This window comes from Antedon bifida, chromosome 5, assembly GCF_963402885.1.
Source record: "Antedon bifida chromosome 5, ecAntBifi1.1, whole genome shotgun sequence".
Lineage (NCBI taxonomy): Eukaryota > Metazoa > Echinodermata > Crinoidea > Comatulida > Antedonidae > Antedon > Antedon bifida.
The window spans coordinates 31,309,453-31,333,606 of NC_136230.1; the positions used below are offsets into that span (position 1 = coordinate 31,309,453).

The following is a 24,154-nucleotide window of genomic DNA, read 5'->3' on the forward strand; positions in this document are numbered from 1 at the left end:
CGTTCTAGTGGAAACCAGCTTAAGCGGAAAACCGCGTAGCTTGTCCCACGTACAATCTGTACTCAGCTGAAACCGTCCGATCCGCTCCGCGCTTTGTGTAAATGGTCATAAGGAATATAACAATGATTCTGTATTTGTATTACTGTTACGGCACGTTTGTGTAAATTGGATGGCCTTTACAACAAGTTGAATTACGTTTGCGAGGTACCCAAAGCATAAAAAAAACGGTGTTCGGTTCCCACTTGTGACCCGTAAGTTCTTACGTCACTTCTCGTCGATACGTTACGTCGTCCTTCGTTGCGTCCTAGTGGGAACCAAGCTTTACCCGTTAATCCCTTCTCAATCTATCGTTCACTCGTTAACGTACTCGGGTATTGTGTAAATAATCCACTAAAGTAGTGCGTGTGTACTTACACATAGTAAAATTAAATATTCTATTAATATCGGAAACAATGATGTAGGCTTATTGTAAAGGTAAATGAAATGTTGTATGACCCTGGCAACAACACGATGATTTGATTGATGACAGAAAGATGGACAAAAAAGGGGGATTTCCCTTTCGATTTTTATTTACAAACCCGGAAATCGCGGTTTTTGAAAATAATAAACCTTTATTATCACACTAGCGGTTATATGGGAACATTTAAGTTCTGCATCTCCCATCAAAATAGAAGGAGGACGTGACCTGGGGGACGCACATGAAAAACCCCGTCGTAAAACGATTTCTTCGATCGCCTGGGTCGGCCGTCCAGGAAAAGCTTGTTTATCTGTGTGGTATATGTTTACATAAACTTTAGAAACATTTCATGCTCACACCTTCCCCCCCCCCCCCCCTCCCCCTTTCTGTCCTCTCCACGGAAGTACGTAGACGCAGCGAATGTCATTTGACCAATCACAATCAAAGGCTCATTTTACTGCTACTTCAATTGGTTTTTTGTTTTTTTTGGGTTTTTTTTGGTTCACAAGACAAACATATATACAAGATGCTCTACATAAACAAAGACTTATTACATGTCTTTGGGAGTGGAGTTGTAATTTTGTCCTTAGAAAAAATCCTGACATGTGACGGGACTTGAACCCAGGACCCTTGGAGTGGTAGCCACAACTCCAATTTAAATTACTTGAATTGCGCGTACGGCGTCCTTGCGTGTACGTATGCGAATATTATACTTTCAGTATCGTGGTAGACCTACTGATTTAAAGTTGAAAAGAAATATCTCAATGTTTAATGGACAGATAAAAACAAACAGCTTTGCACTATACTAAAACTAGCAATACATGGGTGGTGTAAAGAGAAAGCGGTTTGGTTTTATTATTTCAAGTACCCTGGTATAATGGAGGTTTAATTTCATTATACAATTACTGCAACGTAATATCTCCTTTTGTTGTTTCCTCTTTGTCAAGAAGCCAAAAATGTAAAATAGGCTTTTACCAAAATTCCCACTTGCTCGCTAGTGTCTGTTACAAACAAGGAAGTAAATACTTTCTTAGAACGTATAAATAAACAGCTTGTATAATAATAGTCTGTTAATATGTGACTACAGTATTTATATATTTGACGTCATTTATTGCGTACGTTTTCTGTTGTGATCCTCGTAGAGATTTCAGTAGACCTACATACTATTTGATGCATGCAAACTACTGTGTCGTCCGCCGCGTTATATCATCGTATGATGCCTAGTTTGTTTTGATTCAAATTGGTATCTCCTGTACGGCTGTCAACAATAGGAAACAAAACATTTTTATTGCTCCGCCCTGTTGCTGCTTCGTTCTGTTGCTGCTCAGTTCTATTGCTGCTTCGTTCTGTTGCTGCTCCGTTCTGTTGCTGCTTCGTTCTGTTGCTGCTTCGTTCTGTTGCTGCTCCTTTCTGTTGCTGCTTCGTTCTGTTGCTGCTCCTTTCTGTTGCTGCTTTGTTCTGTTGCTACGTCGTTCTGTTGCTGCTCCGTTCTGTAGCTGCTCTGTCCTGTTGCTGCTCCGCTCTGTACAGTGTTGTAAAAATGTCTTCTGTTACAAGCCCACTGATCGTTAACACTTCACGACATCCGAAAACTCTATCATTTGGACAAGTTTTGGTGCAGCTACTGCGAACAGGATTAAGGAGTAACGAAGATAATCCACCACCAGAAAGCGAGGATGGATGCTATGCTTCTCTTCTCTTTTTCATCGCCTTATGTTCCTTCGGATCTGTCATGATTTTTTCCAGCATGATGTGTCGTGACCTTTTATCTTATGGCACAATGTCAATTTTTTTGATTATATTAATAGTGTTTGATTTGACAGTCATGTTTTACTTCATGAAATCAAAACAAAGATGGATTGATAAGTCAATTGTGCTGTTGAATTCCTCCTCCTCAGAGCGACGTGTACATAACAACGCCACTGAGATGACACCAATCAATGGTGGTCCACGTGACCTCCCTTCAGAAAACAGTATCCCGAATGAATCGCGTGTAAGGCACCAGAAATCCAGTCTTTCTTTGATTGGCATATACATATTTGGCAGTATTACTCTTGTCATGTTTTCAATTGATATGGTTCAAGTCGGAACATGCATTCCTTTTTTCCTCAACGACTTTACTACGATGAGATACTTCAACGAAGATATTTTGTACGTCATCTTCCGTGGCACATGCAATGTTTTCTTTTGCGGGCAGATTGCTTTCTTCGTCTGTTTCAAAAACACTAGATTCGTGAGCAGTCCGTGGTTCTGTTATTCCATCCTCATGTTCGTAAGTCTCAACTTCTTTGCTCTGCTTGAGGGATTGGTGTATATTGCATCTGATCGAATTAAGGTTGAACTACCATGGCAACACCGTGAAGGATTCAAACACATATCTGATTACGATATTCAATGTTATAACAGCACTCGGCTGTTTGATAATGTTGTGTTTATCATGCACGACATATGCTACCCGTTTGCTATTGAATTCTTCATTCTCTCCATTGGAATATTTCTTCATCATTGGTTTAGCCTCGTGCAAAATCCAAGCAGAGCTACTACGCGTGCGCCGAATAATGGTGAACTGCCGCCACGTACGCGTAATTGCGACGAACAAGATAGCGTGTCTACTGCTGGTCATCATCATCAAGAAAAACATTGCTCATTCGTTCTGCTGTTTGCCATCTTCATGGCATTACTTCTCATTGTGTCTGCTGCTATGCTTTTATTTCAAGGTACCCTGCGTCAAATCGTTTACATTTATCACACAGTCAGACTGCTTTATCAGGCATTGTTAATCGTACCTGTCATGCTCGGCGTTCGGTACCTATCGTATTTCCGATACGACAGAAAACAGGCTCTGGATGGAAGCGAGATGCTCCTTGTCAGTACTGTTACGGGTACATTTTTGGTCACCGCGTTTACGGCTATAACATCGTCAACACTGCTGTATGAATTTAATAACTATATTCCGGAGAATATCACTGGCAAAGGTGTTGTTGACGGTTTTGACGTTACGGCCACGGATTCTGCTCTCTGTTTGACGTACTCAATCGTAAACTACTTTCAGATTTTTATTCAGACATGTTTCTTTATTGCCGCGCGTCGTCGAATACCGTCACGTCATGCTTCAGTAACTTCTTACAAGCTTTGTGAATGCTTCCTGTATCTTGCTGTCTGCAACGCGTTCATTTTGGCAACGGACACGTTTATCGCGCTTAAAAACTTCCGCGTCGAATCACCAACAAACGTCTGGTTTTTTGGCGCACGTGATTGGAACATCATTGTGAGCGTGCTCTTTCCAGTAGCAGAGTTATATCATTTCCACTCTGTCCTGCTGTGCAGTGAACTTTACTTAGATTTTAGAGTTGATTATAGACTTCTTTCTTTTTAAGAACATTTTTATTAATGATTAATATTAATGCCTTTGTGACTCATTCTAAATAACTCTTTTAATTAAGTTTTGAAATTGTCAGAAATAATTGTGTAGTTTTAATGAACTTTCACCCAAATGTATTTCTAAAAACGTTTGAATTTTGTGAAAAGCAAAAGTAATTTATGTTTGCATTAGGTTTCAGAAGCGTGATCACTAACAAATTAATCATCTCCACTTGTTTTTATAAATAATTGTTTAAGATCTTCTTGATAAAAACAAGTTTCAATACAAATATTTTGATACAATGTTGATGATATAATTATTCCATCATCTGCTATTATTATGCTATTACTATATTTAGGAAAATACATCTGCATAGCCTTATAGTAAATTTATCTGACTACCTATCTTTTGGGGTTTTTTTCTAATTCGATATGTGTATATTGTTTAATACGTAGAAAAATATAAAAACTAGAAGTCAAAGGTTTTTGAATATAAGAACACAATTCTTTGAATACTGTACACTTTGGATAAACATTGTACACAAAGGAATGATGTAAATGCATTGTAATGCATTACTGTACATAATAATAATAACCTGTAGCTTTACAGTTATTGAGCCTAACAGTCTTGATGCGCATGCTCGTATGTTTCTAAGCATGCGCAGAATGACTTGTTAGGCCTACTCATTGGCGCGTAGTTTTGAGGCGCGTAGTTTTTACATTATAGTAATCTAATTCTCAACTTAAATTTAATGCTTACAGAACATTTCTTAATTCATTATATTAAAGTATTTTGTATTCAGTTTTCGGCGTTGAGATCACCAATGTATATTGCTATGTTTATTTTATAACAATCTAAATATAGATTAAAATAGATGAACATTGGAAAATCGCTTCTGTAGACAAAGCCTAACAATGATACATAACAATTACATGTAATTTAATTTTCTTTTCTTTTCGCTTCTAGAAAATATAGATTAAATATTATACATGAAAATTAGAAGAAGCTTCTAGAAAATGTATTTAGAATTTATTATCTATACCTGTAAATTGTTTACACGACTTATAACTAACTATGCTTAGATGAAAACAGGAAGATTGCTTCGGCAAATATAGACTGGTTATTAAATATTGTCGTTGATTGTTATCATTTTCAATTTAATAATGAAAAACCGAAACTATAATGGTTTTCTATTAACTTTCTATTGCACAAATAAAGAATATAACTGATAACACATTAGCACGAGTTAGTTTCTTATCTGAACCAGGCAGCAGACAAAGTATTAAACATTACATTACATTTTTATGTTTTAAACATGTCTGCCGTTAATTTCGCATTGATATCACCCGACACAACGAGAAGCCGGACAAGTATTTCAATTGGAAATGTGTTGGTGCAGTTACTGCGAACAGGATTAAGAAGTAACGAAGATAATCCAACACCAGAAAGCGAGGATGGATGCTATGCTTCTCTTCTCCTTTTTATTTGGCTCTCTTCTTTGTCTTTTGCAATGAGTTTTTCCTCATTGACGACAGGTTTCAAGTTATCGGTCAGTACGGCACAGATTTTATCGCTCGTTCTACTAATGTTTAATTCCTTCAACATTTTATATTTTATCAAAACTAAAAGCAAGTGGACAGAACCCTCAGCCGGCGCCACATTGTATGAAATGCATGACAACACTACGGAGCATGACGTCATTGAACTACGTAATATGTCAGATGTTTCTCCGCCTTTTCAAGTGTCCACAACATGCGGCAACAAGAAACACACATCGTCAAACCTGTCATTGTTCGGTGTTTTCATCTTTGCTAGTTTCTCTCTGATCATGTTCACAGCAGACATTATACAAGTTGCAACATGTTTACCTTTCTTTAACAACGAATACAGTAATGATTTATATATACAACAGGACATAATCTACATCGTTTTTCGAACCTTTTCGAACATGTATATCTGTATTAAAATTGCCTTCATGATTTGCTTCAAAAATAGTAAATTTGTAAGTAGTGTGTGGTTCTGCTATTCGATCTTGCTATATGTGGCTTTGGATGTTGTGTACCTGATGGAAGGTTTAATGTATACTGCTTTTGTTCGTCTGAATATCACCGCTCCATGGGACTCACGTGACCAACCAGATACTCCGACATCGCGTTACGATTCGCTCTGCTATAACAAAACTCGAGCGTATGATGACGTTGTGTTCGCCATCCAGAACGTCTTCTATCCGTTTACTATAGAATTTTATATTCTGTCAATTGGAATATTTCTTCATTATTGGTTTAATGCAAGTTTGCCAACTAAACGGAACAGAATCGTAAATGGGTATGGTGCTGTCGTTAACGATGATTCAGTAACGAATCGTACGGTCGATGAGGAGCAACAAGATGAAATGGTTCACTACTCATCCACAATTCCATTAGCTATTATCATGTCTCTGCTTTTACTTGGATCATCTATGTTTCTACAATTTGACCAATTGTTAACAGTTGTTTACATTTATCATACAATTAGGATTATCTACAAAGTGTTGATGATCATACCTGTGGTATTGGGTGTTGGATATTTGTCGTATTTATCATACGATCGAAAACCATCTCTCGACGGAAGCGAGAAGCTGCTGTTTGGCACAGTCACTGCGACGTTTTTGACTACTGCGTTCACAGCTCTGACGTCATCATTGCTTCTGCATCAGTTTAACATCAAACCAGCTGCCGATGTACCGGTATCCGGTAAAGATGGTCATGTGAACGTGACAGTTGAGGATTCTGTTATCTGCTTGATGTACTCTATCATTAATTACTTTCAAGTTGCAATGCAGACATGTTTCTTCATTTCTGCTCGTCGTCGTCGGCACCCATTTACCGCACACTTTAGTACCGTAAGCCAGCGGCGGCTTCGCGAATGCTTCTTATACCTTGCTATTTGCAATGCTTTTATTCTGCTTTCGGGTACGTTTAAACTTATAAGCGTGGAAGTAACGAACGTCTGGTATTTTGGTGAGCGCCAATGGAGTATCATTGAAAGCTTGCTCTTTCCAATCGAAGAGCTGTACTACTTCCATTCTGTTTTACTTTGCAGTGAACTGTATCTGTTCTTTAAGGTTGAATAGGCTGTTTTACTTTGCAGTGAACTGTATCTGTTCTTTAAGGTTGAATAGGCTGTTTTACTTTGCAGTGAACTGTATCTGTTCTTTAAGGTTGAATAGGCTGTTTTACTTTGCAGTGAACTGTATCTGTTCTTTAAGGTTGAATAGGCTGTTTTACTTTGCAGTGAACTGTATCTGTTCTTTAAGGTTGAATAGGCTGTTTTACTTTGCAGTGAACTGTATCTGTTCTTTAAGGTTGAATAGGCTGTTTTACTTTGCAGTGAACTGTATCTGTTCTTTAAGGTTGAATAGGCTGTTTTACTTTGCAGTGAACTGTATCTGTTCTTTAAGGTTGAATAGGCTGTTTGTGTACAGTATACAAACTGGAAAGCCACTCCGAGAGTGCATACCCCCGCCTACTGTAATGCTTGGTTCCCACAGAGACGCAACACAAGGACGTAACGCAACGTAAGTGAATTGACCAATGACAAGCGAAGTAATAGACAGTTAGCAATCGCAAGCGAATAAGCCATCGCTTGTGATTGGTCAATTGCGTTGCGTCGCTAGTGGGAACCACGCTTAATGTGATTTAGGCTGATTTCACTACAAACATGTGTATGCGAGTTTGGTGTAAAGGTTATGTAACCAGCCTTTCAACTAACAATAGTTTCAGTTGACTAACAATAGAACAGGAACGCCAAAATCAAACGGGTGAATTTGAAAAGAATTATGTTTTTAAAACTACTCGTATCAAAAACCTGTACATAAAATCAAATTATGTTTTAAAATTACAAATCAGAAATTATAACTCTTGCCTCTTGCAAAAATGAAGTGTTTTAGATAAGTAGTTCTCGAGAAAATGCAATTTCAGTTTACTAATTGTTACTTAACTTTAAGACTGCTCGTCGGCTTTTGAAAATTCTGTCCTATCTTTTAACACTAGCAGGTCTAAAAAATAATACTAAAAAGTGGTCCAGAATTGGGGCCGTGGTCCTGATTGCCATTAATGGAGTGATCCTTCACCACATATCTATCTGTAGTTTAATTTTTTGGTAAAGATCTTGCAATAACTTTTAGTAATCCTGCTAACAAACAGACACACGCGATCGATTACATACCTCCTTGGCGGAGGTACATAATTGCTATGTGATGGTAAATACGGAAGAGCAAACAAATGCTTTTTTGAATGAGTACTGTACCTCACCCTTCGTTTATAAGCAAGTCTATCAAACCATGTTTACAATTTAGTTTAGAGTCTTCGTGAACGTGTACCCCATTTTTTAGCTCTGATTACTTGTTTTTTCGCTTCGTAAAAAGTACTAATTTTGCTGAAGCAAAAAACTAAAAGAACTCAGAAATGAATGATTTTCAGAAGGAATTATAATTATGCATTATAAAATTATACAAATATAGTCTATAAAGTATATAAGAATAATATCATGTAAGGAAAAATAGTTAATAATAATCATGTTTGTATTAATAAAATGGTGAAAGAAATTGTTTGTATAAAATATTATATTTATATACATGTACATATTAAACTACAATCATGTTTTAAAAAATACGTTTTTTTATCTAGACCTAAATGTGGGTGAAATCCAGTATGTATATTTTTTTAGTTAAAATTCTAAACTAAGTGGGTACTGAAACACTGCTTTATAGTTTGTCTTATCCTGATATGGTTGGGTTGCTAACGAAACATGACTCTTCGGTTACTGTCGCCGTATCATCTGTGTAGTCTTGTCGGCTAGGTCTACCATGGCGGTATACCTCCATAGGCGTACTGTAGTTTTGCACAGAAGGTCTACTATTTTTTAAAGTAGACCTACGTTTCTTTCTTCTATAGATGTAGATCAAACTGTAACATTGAAAAAAGTAATTTTAATCTACCAAATTTTCAATCTAATGTTCATAATCTATTACAAATTGGTTTTACAACTTTAAAAAGATGCTTTTGCAAGATAATTTTTTGTATCTTATACTGTAATAGTTATCCACTTTGACCAAAAATTGGATCGAAAAAAGTGTATTTACCTGAAAAAACTGTAATTTAAAGCATAAAATGGTCAAATTAGCTGCCAGCCAATGGGTTTTTGATTGAAATTAGTTTATTTTATCATTTTATAAGTGAAAACATTATTATTTTTTTTTGCTTTTCTATGGAAGAGATTAACTTTATTAAAACTACACAATAACATATTCAAAGTTTGATTTAATTAATCATTTTTTCAGTTTTTTTATCTTTAACAAACATATAGATGAAAAAATGTTAAAACTACAAAATAACATATTCAAATTCTGATTTAATAATCATTCTTCATGTTTTTTCATCTTTAACAAACATAATACTGTATGTTACATTAAAATAGCATATTCAACAAAAGTTTGTTAAGAATTAATTTTTCAGGGGGACAATACATCTTAAGTGTATTTTTGTGTTTGATTGAGAATCCTGTATTTGCCTGGTAAGACTGGAACATGTGTTCTTACCTGATTGTGACCCCAAGCAAGAGGGTAACCAGCAAAGCGTAAGAAATCAAAGTTCCAAATCCTGCCTTTTGAACCAACTTTTGTGATTTTAACGTTTCTTGGCAAGATTTCTCTTCTGTCAACGGCCCTTCGCATGTTCTTCCGGAACACGATGCGTATGTAGCGAAGTCTCGTGATCTTAATTGACGGGTTGCATTTTTACACGAGGACCAATCGCTCCATTCCATGAAGCTGCAGTCGACATCTTTGCACCCACAGCACTCTCCACTATATCCATCTCCACAGTCACATTCGTTCTCGTGTGGTTTGAGGACTCCGTTGTTGTAACAGTACTGGTTGCATTCTTTCTGTTCAACAAGGTCTATAGGACAGACAGCACCACCGCAACCTGAATCTTTGATAATACTACGTGTACGGAACTGCTTTCCTAAAGGTCCACAATTTTTAGAACACGCTGACCACTTGCTCCAACCACTAACAATGCAATCTTGTATTTTACAGTCGCAACAAGCACCACTGTATCCATCTTTACAGTCACACTTCTGCTTGGTGTCATTAGGTGTCCCGCCATTGTAACAAACCCGATTACAAGATTGCTCCTCAGATAACATCGAAGGAAGCATAGTTTCACCACAAACAGACGATCTGTCAATGTCACGTGTTCTGAATCGTTTTCCTAGCGCACCACATGTATGAGAACATGACGACCATTGACTCCAAGGAATCATAGCACAGTCCTGTAATTTCACACCACAACACTGACCACTGAACCCATCTGGACATCTGCAAACGTCCTCTGACCGAGCCAGAGTACCTTTGTTGTAACAAACGCGGTTACACGATTGCTGCTGAGAAAAGACAGATGGACATTCACTTCCACCACACTCTGGTGCCTGTTGGATATCTCGTGTTCGAAATCGAGTTCCTAAAGGACCACACTCGTGAGAACATGGTGACCAATCACTCCAATCTGTCATTTCACAATGTTTTATTTCACAATCACAACATTTTCCACTATATCTAGAGGAACATCTACAATCAGTTCTGTCTAATAAACCACCATTACGACAGACCCGATTACACGGCCGATTTTCTGATAAAGCAAAGGAGCACAATCCACCACATTCTGCCGGTTGGCTGACGTCACGAATTCTAAACTGAGTTCCTAGAGGGCCACATGTTTCGGAACAAACTGACCAATCACTCCAAGACGATAGTAAGCAGTTTTTTACCTTACAGTTACAACAATCACCAGTGTATCCAGTTGGGCAATAACATTGATCGTTCGCAGCTCTCCCGCCATTGTAACAAACCCGATTACAGGATTGCTCCTCGGATAATGTCGACGGAAGCATAGTTTCCCCACAGACAGACGATCTGTCAATGTCACGTGTTCTGAATCGTTTTCCTAGTGCACCACATGCATGTGAACATGACGACCATTGGCTCCAAGGAACCATAGCACAGTCCTGTAATTTCACATCACAACACTGACCACTGAACCCATCTGGACATCTGCAAACATCCTCCGAGGGAACCAGAGCACCTTTGTTGTAACAAACGCGGTTACACGATTGCTGCTGAGAAAAGACAGATGGGCATTCACTTCCACCACACTCTGGTGCCTGTTGGATATCTCGTGTTCGAAATCGAGTTCCTAAAGGACCACACTCGTGAGAACATGGTGACCAATCACTCCAATCTGTCATTTCACAATATTTTATTTCACAATCACAACATTTTCCGCTATATCTAGAGGAACATCTACAACCATTGTTGTCTAATAAACCACCATTACGACAGACCCGATTACACGGTTGGTTTTCTGATAAAGAAAAAGAACACAGTCCTCCACATTCTGCCGGTTGGCTGACGTCACGAATTCTAAACTGAGTTCCTAGAGGACCACATGTTTCGGAACAAACTGACCAATCACTCCAAGACGATAGTAAGCAGTTTTTTACCTTACAGTTACAACAATCACCAGTGTATCCAGTTGGGCAATAACATTGATCGTTTGCAGCTCTCCCGCCATTGTAACAAACCCGATTACAGGATTGCTCCTCGGATAATGTCGACGGAAGCATAGTTTCACCACAGACAGACGATCTTTCAATGTCACGTGTTCTGAATCGTTTTCCTAGCGCACCACATGTATGAGAACATGACGACCATTGGCTCCAAGGAACCATAGCACAGTCCTGTAATTTCACATCACAACACTGACCACTGAACCCATCTGGACATCTGCAAACATCCTCCGAGGGAACCAGAGTACCTTTATTGTAACAAATTAGGTTGCATTGTTCCTGCTGTGAAAAAACAGATGGGCATTCACTTCCGCCACACTCTGGTGACTGTTCGATATCTCGTGTTCGAAATCTAGTTCCTAAAGGACCACATTCGTGAGAACATGGTGACCAATCACTCCAATCTGTCATCTCACAATGTTTTATTTTACAATCACAACACGTGCCTCTAAATCCAGACGGACATCTACATACTTTGCTGAGTAATGAACCGCCATTGTAACACTTACGATTGCATTGGTCCTGTTCTGTAAGTGATTGACATGTTACTCCACCGTTTTCCGGATAACGAGTTATTTTCCGACTTCTAAAACGAGTGCCTAGAGGTCCACAATCATGCGAGCATATTGACCAACTGCTCCAGCTAGTCAAACGACAATCGTTCACTGGAAGTTCGCAACATTCACCGGAGAATCTTTTTGGACACTCACACTTATCTAAGTTCTTACCGCCATTATAACAGAAGTTATTGCACTTTTTTTCTTCATAAGATGGTCCTGTACAGGTCACACCACTGCACGTTGATTCTTTATGTATTTTTCTATACCTGTGTCGCATACCCTCTGTCCCGCACTCATGTGAACAGTTGCTCCATGGACTCCACCCTTCCCATTCACACGCAACGGGAACGCATTTGTAACGGTTTCTGCCTATGAAAAATCCTCCAATTAAACATCCTACTACTGCAGCTACTGCCGTACAGATTACTATAGCAGCTATGGAACTCCCCTTCATGTTTCTTTTTTCTGCAAAAGATATGGATAGTCTAGATAGGTCCTTTTCACACTGATACGGTTCACAACTACAGTTGAATCTCCGAGATGGTAGGCCTAATATTTCTGGTAATAAAACTTGTTCAAATATTTACCTTAGTAAATTCAAAGAAACATTAATATTTAACTCAATCTGTAAAATTCCATTGTTGCTGCGTAACTGTGTTTGTCTCCCAGTCAGAGCGAAAAAACAATTATTATGCATTTGAGTCATGATTGTTCTTTTCTTTAGAATTTTAAATAAAATCTTACTACAGTGGAATAATGTTCCCACTATAACGCAACGCAAAGACGTAGGCAGCAACGCAACGCGAATTGACCAATCAAGAACGATGGATTATTTTTCGAACTGACGCTTGTTATTGGTCAATTCATTTGCTTGCGTCATTGCGTTGTGTCCAAGTGTGAACCAAGCCTTAGGAAGTGTTTTATTCGTTGTACTAATACTTATATATCCATGTAATGTTAAATGAAGATCGTTGTTTACATAGTCACCACTCAAGTAGGTATTAATATGTTGATGCTTTTTAATTTCAACTCTAGAATGAGACCTTATTAACGTCTCTGCGCTCTTTTTCCTCAAGTTTTTTGGTGCCTGGTCTTGTTGGAATTTGTGTTTATTTTTCTTCGTCTGTTTAAGTCCGATTTTACGATAATATAGCTTGCAAGTTGAAATTAAACTGTTTCATATCCATGCAATTATACTATACGTCAACAATAATACAACAATATTTGACAAATTACTTTTATTACTGTTAATAAGCGTATTGGCTCGTTATATAACTTCAATTTCATTTGGAAAATACAGTATAACATTTTAATAAGTGACATTTATAAAAAAGTCAATAATTATTTTTGTTCGAATTAAGTTGGGTACATGAGTATGTAGAAGATAACAATCGTGAAGTATGTACAATTATTCCCTGTTATCATTTATATGTTTGCTTTGTAGGCTTCAAATAGGTCTCTGAAAGGCTAAAGTACGGTACCGTAGACTATATACAAAACAAGACCAGACAAGGTAATGACGCAGACGCAACGCAAACAAGTTGACCAATGACAAGAGAAAGTTTGAATAATCCATCGCTTGTGATTGGTCAAATTACTGTCTTTGTTACGTACTTGTGTCGCGTCTCTAGTTGGAACCAATCATTAGTAAAATATATTGCTGCAGTGCTATATTAGACACCTTAAGCACACCAAACCTTAATCTAAAGGCAAATTTTCAATTTTCTATAATAATAAATATAATACTTAATATAATAATAATTTAAGTAAATGGAATTAAGTTAAGTATACCGACCTAACAACGTACTCTCAAGTTATACAGTACTGATTAACAGCTTTTGTAAAATACAATATTTAAAGTTGTAGCGTTTATATTCTCAATATTGCCTCATTTTAATGAATCAGCTAAGAAAAAGCATTTAAAAATGTAAAGTGTTTAACTTTTACATAATTTCAGTCTCATCAATCCTTCTCCGTCGTACGCACGTCACACGTTCATAAATAATGCCAACGAGCATGCGCAGAGTGTGATTGTTAGATGCGCTCAATAGCTGTATGTTTTTGCCTTCGTTACAAATACTTGTATTGATTCGTTACAAATACTTATATATCCATGTAATGTTAAATGAAGATCGTTGTAGTCATAGTCACCACTCAAAAGTAGGTATTAATATGTTGATGCTTTTTAATTTCAACTCTAGAATGAGACATAATTAACGTCTCTGCGCTCTTTTTCCTCAAGTTTTTTGGTGCCTGGTCTTGTTGGAATTTGTGTTTATTTTTCTTCGTCTGTTTAAGTCCGATTTTACGATAATATAGCTTGCAAGTTGAAATTAAACTGTTTCATATCCATGCAATTAGGCCTATACTATACGTCAACAATAATACAACAATATTTGACAAATTACTTTTATTACTGTTAATAAGCGTATTGGCTCGTTATATAACTTCAATTTCATTTGGAAAATACAGTATAACATTTTAATAAGTGACATTTATAAAAAAGTCAATAATTATTTTTGTTCGAATTAAGTTGGGTACATGAGTATGTACAAGATAACAATCGTGAAGTATGTACAATTATTCCCTGTTATCATTAATATGTTTGCTTTGTAGGCTTCAAATAGGTCTCTGAAAGGCTAAAGTACGGTACCGTAGACTATATACAAAACAAGACCAGACAAGGTAATGACGCAGACGCAACGCAAACAAGTTGACCAATGACAAGAGAAAGTTTGAATAATCCATCGCTTGTGATTGGTCAAATTACTGTCTTTGTTACGTACTTGTGTCGCGTCTCTAGTTGGAACCAATCATTAGTAAAATATATTGCTGCAGTGCTATATTAGACACCTTAAGCACACCAAACCTTAATCTAAAGGCAAATTTTCAATTTTCTATAATAATAAATATAATACTTAATATAATAATAATTTAAGTAAATGGAATTAAGTTAAGTATACCGACCTAACAACGTACTCTCAAGTTATACAGTACTGATTAACAGCTTTTGTAAAATACAATATTTAAAGTTGTAGCGTTTATATTCTCAATATTGCCTCATTTTAATGAATCAGCTAAGAAAAAGCATTTAAAAATGTAAAGTGTTTAACTTTTACATAATTTCAGTCTCATCAATCCTTCTCCGTCGTACGCACGTCACACGTTCATAAATAATGCCAACGAGCATGCGCAGAGTGTGATTGTTAGATGCGCTCAATAGCTGTATGTTTTTGCCTTCGTTGTTCGTATACATCCAAACAGAAGGAAGGTCGCTATCCTTTAATAGCAGACTTTTCGTCGTCAATACTGCTATAGTTGACATGCATAGCAGCACTACCAACATTTCTGGAAAAAAAACAAAGTTTTTATAACATTATAAATATTTTTTAAGTAGTTTTAACAAATTGTAAAACGTTGGGCGTATTTCCAAAATGTATAAATATTTTTATTATGACCATTCTCAGGGTATTTGTCAATTCCGTTTTCAAAGGGCTGAATGTACATTCGTCCAAAAAAAGTCACGTAGTTAAATTTTTTTTAAATCAAATATCTTTAATGATATAATTAATGTGATGATGGTGATCATAATGGTCTATGTTACGTTAAAACGGTTAAGATTACGGTTAATTAATCATGATGATAACAATGATGATGTTGATTAATCATGCAGATGACAAAACGATTATATTCAAAGGTTTTCTGATGATGATATGCTAATATAATGACCTTTACCTTTTATGCCTAGTATAAAATAATAGTGCCATATAAATGAAGCTAATTGTCACCACCACTGCAGTAATAACGTTTAGGGCAATGAATCCTGGCTTTGACACCAACACTTTTCCTTTCAAAGCGATACCGCAACTCTGTTCTTCTGTATAAGGTCCTTTACAGTTTGTACCTGCGCATTCGGACTCGCGTACAACATCACGTGACCGTACGCGATTCGTTGCGTTCTCACACGATGACCATTCGGTCCAGCTACTCGGTTCACAATCTATGTTTTTGCAATCACAGCACTGGCCACTGTATGTGGTCTTCAGACAATCACAACCTTTTGTTGTCAGTATACCTCCGTTGTAACAAACACGATTGCACGACTGTTCTTCAGTAGTTGGTTTGGAGCATTGTCCACATACCTCTAGAACATTTCGAACTCTAAATTGGAATCCACTCGCGCCGCATTCCTGTGTACATTCAGACCAAACACCCCAATCACTGTACTCACAGCCACTACATCCGTCCTTACATTCTTGTTTTTGAGTGGTTGGTTCTGAGCAAGTTCCGCATACTTTAAGTACGTCCCGAACTCTAAATTGAGTACCAGACTTACCGCATTCTGGTGAGTAACACTCCGACCAAACACCCCAATCACTGTACTCACAGCCACTACATCCGTCCTTACATTCTTGTTTTTGAGTGGTTGGTTCTGAGCAAGTTCCGCATACTTTAAGTACGTCCCGAACTCTAAATTGAGTACCAGACTTACCGCATTCTGGTGAGTAACACTCCGACCAAACACCCCAATCACTGTACTCACAGCCACTACATGGTACATTACATGATTGTTCTTCACTGGTAGGTTCAGGGCACACATGCGGTCCACATCCATCCATCTGGAGTACGTTCCTAACCCTCAATTGAGTTCCTGAAGTCTTACCGCATTCTGACGAGTAGCACGCAGACCATGGACCCCAATCACTGTACGTACATCCACTTTTATGTTCAGACTTTGTCTTACGTATTTTCTCGTAACCCACTCCTCCGAAAAAAAGTCCCAAACCAGCTACTACTACGAACAGGAATATTATTGCAATTGCTTTACCGCCCATCTTCAATCTAGTATGTGACTACTGCAGAACGTCGACGTCGATCGATTGATTAGAAATAAATAGGAATTTCCAAAATCGATAACAATCATTTTCTTTGAGTAGTCTTTTGTACAGACGTACTGTGGTTGAATATTCGACCGTGCTCGACCTACCAATTTGGTATATTTCATATACAGAGGGGTTTTAATAACGAGAGAACAAACGAGCACAAAAGCGAGCAAGATGAAAGCCTGAACAAAAAGATAAGGCCTACAAATTAAAACACCACAAATATGTATTTAATATCATATAGCTTCGAATTTACAAGTTTAAGAAACTATCAGGGTGTTAAAAATATAACGATATAGGTACTGTAATGATTTGTATTCGTTCCAAGATGGTAAGAGGCGTTCAGAATGTTGTGATGATACTGCTCTGTGTTCTTTGGCCGCCGCAGCCGAAACGACCAACAACAACAAGGTCTAGGCCTAGTAGTAGTAGGCCTAGTCGTGTGGGCATTGTCAGTGGTAAAATACCACTTTTATTAACTGAGCAAATGAGAAGATCGGGATTGAGTTGGGCTTTAATTTTACTTGGATTTGCTTTTCCGTCAGTCTCATGTACATATGACTCGTACGCAAGTAATCGGAATACCGTCGTAGACTATACAAAACCAGACCAGACAACGCAATGACGCAGACGCAACGCAAGCAAGTTGACCAATGACAAGAGAAAGTTTGAATAATCCATCGCTTGTGATTGGTCAAATCACTGTCTTTGTTACGTACTTGTGTTGCGTCTCTAGTTGGAACCAATCATTAGTAAAATATATTTCTGCAGTGCTATAGACACCTTAGGCACATCAAACCTTAATCTAAAGGCAAATTTTCAATTTTCTATAATTCAATTCAATTCAATAAACTTTATTGTCAAACTCATAAATGGCTGGAAACTTTGGCTGAAAGTACACACATTAAAATTGTCTAAAAACATTGTCGCACAAACAGTAAAAAAGAATAAAATCACATAAAACAGAGAACAAGATGTTATATAAAAAAGTTAAAAGAGGACACAAAAAGTACAAATTGAGTTAAAAATACAGATTTAAATATACAGATTTAAAATACTTATTGCAGTTTTCGTTTCCACCTTAAATTAAAATACCTCATAGCAGGTTTAAAAAATACAGATTTAAAATACTTATTGCAGTTATCGTTTCCACCTTAAATTAAAATGCCTCATAGCAGATGGGAGAAAGGATCTACGTAGGCGTTCAGTGTTCCAGCGAGGATATGTAATGCGCCCAGACCGGCTTAACGTAATGTACTGGTTAATAAATATAATACTAATATAATCATTTAAGTAAATGGAATTAAGTATACCGACCTAACAACGTACTCTCAAGTTATACAGTACTGATTAACAGCTTTTGTAAAATACAAAATTTAAAGTTGTAGCGTTTATATTCTCAATATTGCCCCATTAAATGCTTTTCTTAGCTTATTCAATCTCGAGTCATTTCGTTTCACAGTTAATTGTCAATTTTATACAATAAATATTTGTTTCTCAGTGTTTAACTTTTACATAATTTCAGTCTCATCAATCCTTTTCCGTTGTACGCACGTCACACGTTCATAAAAACATGCCCATAATGCCAACGAACATGCGCAGAGTGCGATTGTTAGATGCGCGCAATAGCTGTGTTTTTGCCTTCGTTGTACGTAAATACATCCAAACAGAAGGAAGGTCGCTATCCTATAAAAGCAGACTTTTCGTCAATACTGCTATAGTTGACATGCGTAGCAGCACTACCAACATTTCTGAAAAAAAAAACAATTATAAATATTTTTTAAGTAGTTTTAACAAATTGTAAAACGTTGGGCGTATTTCCAAAATGTATAAATATTTTTATTATGACCATTCTCAGGGTATTTGTCAATTCCATTTTCAAAGGGCTGAATGTACATTCGTCCAAAAAAAGTCAGGTAGTTTAATTTTACATTATGATATCAAATATCTTTAATGATATAATCAATGTGATGATGGTGATCATAATGGTCTATGTTGCGTTAAAACGGTTAAGATTACGGTTAATTAATCATGACGATAACAATGATGATGTTGATTAATCATGCAGATGACAAAACAATTATATTCAAAGGTTTTCTGATGATGATATGCTAATATAATGACCTTTACCTTTTATGCCTAGTATAAAATAATAGTGCCATATAAATGAAGCTAATTGTCACCACCACTGCAGTAATAACGTTTAGGGCAATGAATCCTGGCTTTGACACCAACACTTTTCCTTTCAAAGCGATACCGCAACTCTGCTCTTCTGTATAAGGTCCTTTACAGTTTGTACCTGCGCATTCGGACTCGCGTACAACATCACGTGACCGTACGCGATTCGTTGCGTTCTCACACGATGACCATTCGGTCCAGCTACTCAGTTCACAATCTATGTTTTTGCAATCACAGCACTGGCCACTGTATGTGGTCTTCAGACAATCACAACCTTTTGTTGTCAGTATACCTCCGTTGTAACAAACACGATTGCACGACTGTTCTTCAGTAGTTGGTTTGGAGCATTGTCCACATACCTCTAGAATATTTCGAACTCTAAATTGGAATCCACTCGCGCCGCATTCCTGTGTACATTCAGACCAAACACCCCAATCACTGTACTCACAGCCACTACATCCGTCCTTACATTCTTGTTTTTGAGTGGTTGGTTCTGAGCAAGTTCCGCATACTTTAAGTACGTCCCGAACTCTAAATTGAGTACCAGACTTACCGCATTCTGGTGAGTAACACTCCGACCAAACACCCCAATCACTGTACTCACAGCCACTACATGGTACATTACATGATTGTTCTTCACTGGTAGGTTCAGGGCACACATGCGGTCCACATCCATCCATCTGGAGTACGTTCCTAACCCTCAATTGAGTTCCTGAAGTCTTACCGCATTCTGACGAGTAGCACGCAGACCATGGACCCCAATCACTGTACGTACATCCACTTTTATGTTCAGACTTTGTCTTACGTATTTTCTCGTAACCCACTCCTCCGAAAAAAAGTCCCAACCCAGCTACTACTACGAACAGGAATATTATTGCAATTGCTTTACCGTCCATCTTCAATCTAGTATGTGACTACTGCAGAACGTCGACGTCGATCGATTGATTAGAAATAAATAGGAATTTCCAAAATCGATAACAATCATTTTCTTTGAGTAGTCTTTTGTACAGACGTACTGTGGTTGAATATTCGACCGTGCTCGACCTACCAATTTGGTATATTTCATATACAGAGGGGTTTTAATAACGAGAGAACAAACGAGCACAAAAGCGAGCAAGATGAAAGCCTGAACAAAAAGATAAGGCCTACAAATTAAAACACCACAAATATGTATTTAATATCATATAGCTTCGAATTTACAAGTTTAAGAAACTATCAGGGTGTTAAAAATATAACGATATAGGTACTGTAATGATTTGTATTCGTTCCAAGATGGTAAGAGGCGTTCAGAATGTTGTGATGATACTGCTCTGTGTTCTTTGGCCGCCGCAGCCGAAACGACCAACAACAACAAGGTCTAGGCCTAGTAGTAGTAGGCCTAGTCGTGTGGGCATTGTCAGTGGTAAAATACCACTTTTATTAACTGAGCAAATGAGAAGATCGGGATTGAGTTGGGCTTTAATTTTACTTGGATTTGCTTTTCCGTCAGTCTCATGTACATATGACTCGTACGCAAGTAATCGGAATACCGTCGTAGACTATACAAAACCAGACCAGACAACGCAATGACGCAGACGCAACGCAAGCAAGTTGACCAATGACAAGAGAAAGTTTGAATAATCCATCGCTTGTGATTGGTCAAATCACTGTCTTTGTTACGTACTTGTGTTGCGTCTCTAGTTGGAACCAATCATTAGTAAAATATATTTCTGCAGTGCTATAGACACCTTAGGCACATCAAACCTTAATCTAAAGGCAAATTTTCAATTTTCTATAATTCAATTCAATTCAATAAACTTTATTGTCAAACTCATAAATGGCTGGAAACTTTGGCTGAAAGTACACACATTAAAATTGTCTAAAAACATTGTCGCACAAACAGTAAAAAAGAATAAAATCACATAAAACAGACAACAAGATGTTATATAAAAAAGTTAAAAGAGGACACAAAAAGTACAAATTGAGTTAAAAATACAGATTTAAATATACAGATTTAAAATACTTATTGCAGTTTTCGTTTCCACCTTAAATTAAAATGCCTCATAGCAGGTTTAAAAAATACAGATTTAAAATACTTATTGCAGTTATCGTTTCCACCTTAAATTAAAATGCCTCATAGCAGATGGGAGAAAGGATCTACGTAGGCGTTCAGTGTTCCAGCGAGGATATGTAATGCTCCCAGACCGGCTTAACGTAATGTACTGGTTAATAAATATAATACTAATATAATCATTTAAGTAAATGGAATTAAGTATACCGACCTAACAACGTACTCTCAAGTTATACAGTACTGATTAACAGCTTTTGTAAAATACAAAATTTAAAGTTGTAGCGTTTATATTCTCAATATTGCCCCATTAAATGCTTTTCTTAGCTTATTCAGTCTCGAGTCATTTCGTTTCACAGTTAATTGTCAATTTTATACAATAAATATTTGTTTCTCAGTGTTTAACTTTTACATAATTTCAGTCTCATCAATCCTTTTCCGTTGTACGCACGTCACACGTTCATAAAAACATGCCCATAATGCCAACGAACATGCGCAGAGTGCGATTGTTAGATGCGCGCAATAGCTGTGTTTTTGCCTTCGTTGTACGTAAATACATCCAAACAGAAGGAAGGTCGCTATCCTATAAAAGCAGACTTTTCGTCAATACTGCTATAGTTGACATGCGTAGCAGCACTACCAACATTTCTGAAAAAAAAAACAATTATAAATATTTTTTAAGTAGTTTTAACAAATTGTAAAACGTTGGGCGTATTTCCAAAATGTATAAATATTTTTATTATGACCATTCTCAGGGTATTTGTCAATTCCATTTTCAAAGGGCTGAATGTACATTCGTCCAAAAAAAGTCAGGTAGTTTAATTTTACATTATGATATCAAATATCTTTAATGATATAATCAATGTGATGATGGTGATCATAATGGTCTATGTTGCGTTAAAACGGTTAAGATTACGGTTAATTAATCATGACGATAACAATGATGATGTTGATTAATCATGCAGATGACAAAACAATTATATTCAAAGGTTTTCTGATGATGATATGCTAATATAATGACCTTTACCTTTTATGCCTAGTATAAAATAATAGTGCCATATAAATGAAGCTAATTGTCACCACCACTGCAGTAATAACGTTTAGGGCAATGAATCCTGGCTTTGACACCAACACTTTTCCTTTCAAAGCGATACCGCAACTCTGCTCTTCTGTATAAGGTCCTTTACAGTTTGTACCTGCGCATTCGGACTCGCGTACAACATCACGTGACCGTACGCGATTCGTTGCGTTCTCACACGATGACCATTCGGTCCAGCTACTCAGTTCACAATCTATGTTTTTGCAATCACAGCACTGGCCACTGTATGTGGTCTTCAGACAATCACAACCTTTTGTTGTCAGTATACCTCCGTTGTAACAAACACGATTGCACGACTGTTCTTCAGTAGTTGGTTTGGAGCATTGTCCACATACCTCTAGAACATTTCGAACTCTAAATTGGAATCCACTCGCGCCGCATTCCTGTGTACATTCAGACCAAACACCCCAATCACTGTACTCACAGCCACTACATCCGTCCTTACATTCTTGTTTTTGAGTGGTTGGTTCTGAGCAAGTTCCGCATACTTTAAGTACGTCCCGAACTCTAAATTGAGTACCAGACTTACCGCATTCTGGTGAGTAACACTCCGACCAAACACCCCAATCACTGTACTCACAGCCACTACATGGTACATTACATGATTGTTCTTCACTGGTAGGTTCAGGGCACACATGCGGTCCACATCCATCCATCTGGAGTACGTTCCTAACCCTCAATTGAGTTCCTGAAGTCTTACCGCATTCTGACGAGTAGCACGCAGACCATGGACCCCAATCACTGTACGTACATCCACTTTTATGTTCAGACTTTGTCTTACGTATTTTCTCGTAACCCACTCCTCCGAAAAAAAGTCCGGGATCAGGTGCCGTTTTCGGCCACCTCGACTTGTATGGACTATACCATTATTATGATAGGGGTGTGGTGTATTATGTTTTATGTAGAAGGGTGTCTACTGAATGGGAAGACAATACAATCGTTCTGTTATGTAACCTACAGTACAAACTACAAGGAACAATACAGAACATCAAAAACTAGCAAGCATGTACTTTTTATAAGGCATGTTATTATATTAGGTACTGTGCCAAGATTTTGTAACAATAGTACTTTTATTAACTAGGCCTATAAGTAGGTATACTGACTTACTATATATAAAAACTAAACTAAACACTACGGTATAATCAAAATTAAAACATATTAAATACTATGTTATGCCTATCTGGATTTAAACACATTAAATTTTAGTACAATCGGATTCGAAATTAGAAAATCTTAAATACTACAATACAATCGGAACATATGAATCTCTTGAGCAACGAAATAGCTAAATTGCCCCAACACACTCCACCGGGACATGAATACCACTGATTTCGCATCGTGATATTCTACAAAACACTTGATTTTCATGTTCCCACCTAAATATCTCGGCTATTATAAATCGGATTGTTTTGGATAGTAGCTCAAAATAAACTGTAGACAATACTGAACATTATGATATATGTTTGAAATTGTAAAGTTACAAAAAGTATGTGTCATTTTACGTTTTAAAACTTACCATCCATTGCCCGCTGACAGTGTGAGGTCAATTTTTTACCTATTTTCTAAAGCACCACAGTGTTTTATTTGCAATTTAAGATCACTTGTAGGCCATCAATCATTTTGGATAGTTTCTTAAAAGAAAGCTGAATATTCATAGATTCCTTACATACTTTTCTTATGAGCATTGGCTTAAAATAGACTGTGTCAAAATAGCAAAATCTATTTTGAAAAAATCTAAAAAATCCTCAAAAAGGCGGCAAAATTCAAATAGGGTTTGCCTGTGTTATCAAGTCTTCACTTGACAGACCGTTGGATTGTAGCTAAGTTTGGGGTTAATTTTTTCATTATATAATTGTAAGTAGCATTTTAATTTTTATATCATTCTAATGTTTGATATATAAGGAACAATTGTTAGTGTTATTTAGTTCTATATGTCGTGTTTTATATTCACAATTGCCAAA

At 37.0% G+C, this 24,154-nt stretch overlaps 4 protein-coding genes across 4 annotated transcripts; 1 reads left to right on the forward strand and 3 right to left on the reverse strand.

Moving 5' to 3' along the window:
- The first annotated feature begins 1,279 nt into the window (after positions 1-1,279).
- Positions 1,280-5,937, forward strand: LOC144842201 (uncharacterized). The gene is made up of 2 exons (XM_078698606.1): positions 1,280-1,857; positions 1,986-5,937. The coding sequence occupies exon 2, from the start codon at positions 1,998-2,000 to the stop codon at positions 3,831-3,833; it is 1,836 nt and encodes a 611-aa protein (XP_078554732.1). The 5' UTR covers positions 1,280-1,857; positions 1,986-1,997; the 3' UTR covers positions 3,834-5,937.
- Positions 5,938-9,363: 3,426 nt separating this feature from the next.
- On the reverse strand, positions 9,364-12,440 carry LOC144843516 (thrombospondin type-1 domain-containing protein 7A-like). Its single transcript, XM_078700303.1, has one exon. It carries the CDS (start codon positions 12,438-12,440, stop codon positions 9,393-9,395), a length of 3,048 nt encoding a protein of 1,015 aa, XP_078556429.1. The 3' UTR covers positions 9,364-9,392.
- Positions 12,441-14,416: 1,976 nt separating this feature from the next.
- Positions 14,417-19,886, reverse strand: LOC144842608 (spondin-1-like). The gene is made up of 3 exons (XM_078699061.1): positions 19,632-19,886; positions 15,722-16,680; positions 14,417-15,334 (listed from the first exon to the last, which is right to left on the reverse strand). Exons 1-3 carry the CDS (start codon positions 19,725-19,727, stop codon positions 15,262-15,264), a joined length of 1,128 nt encoding a protein of 375 aa, XP_078555187.1. The 5' UTR covers positions 19,728-19,886; the 3' UTR covers positions 14,417-15,261.
- A 1,240-nt stretch (positions 19,887-21,126) lies between these two features.
- LOC144842836 (spondin-1-like) lies at positions 21,127-23,002 on the reverse strand. The gene is made up of 2 exons (XM_078699384.1): positions 22,122-23,002; positions 21,127-21,742 (listed from the first exon to the last, which is right to left on the reverse strand). Exons 1-2 carry the CDS (start codon positions 22,847-22,849, stop codon positions 21,673-21,675), a joined length of 798 nt encoding a protein of 265 aa, XP_078555510.1. The 5' UTR covers positions 22,850-23,002; the 3' UTR covers positions 21,127-21,672.
- Positions 23,003-24,154: the final 1,152 nt, after the last annotated feature.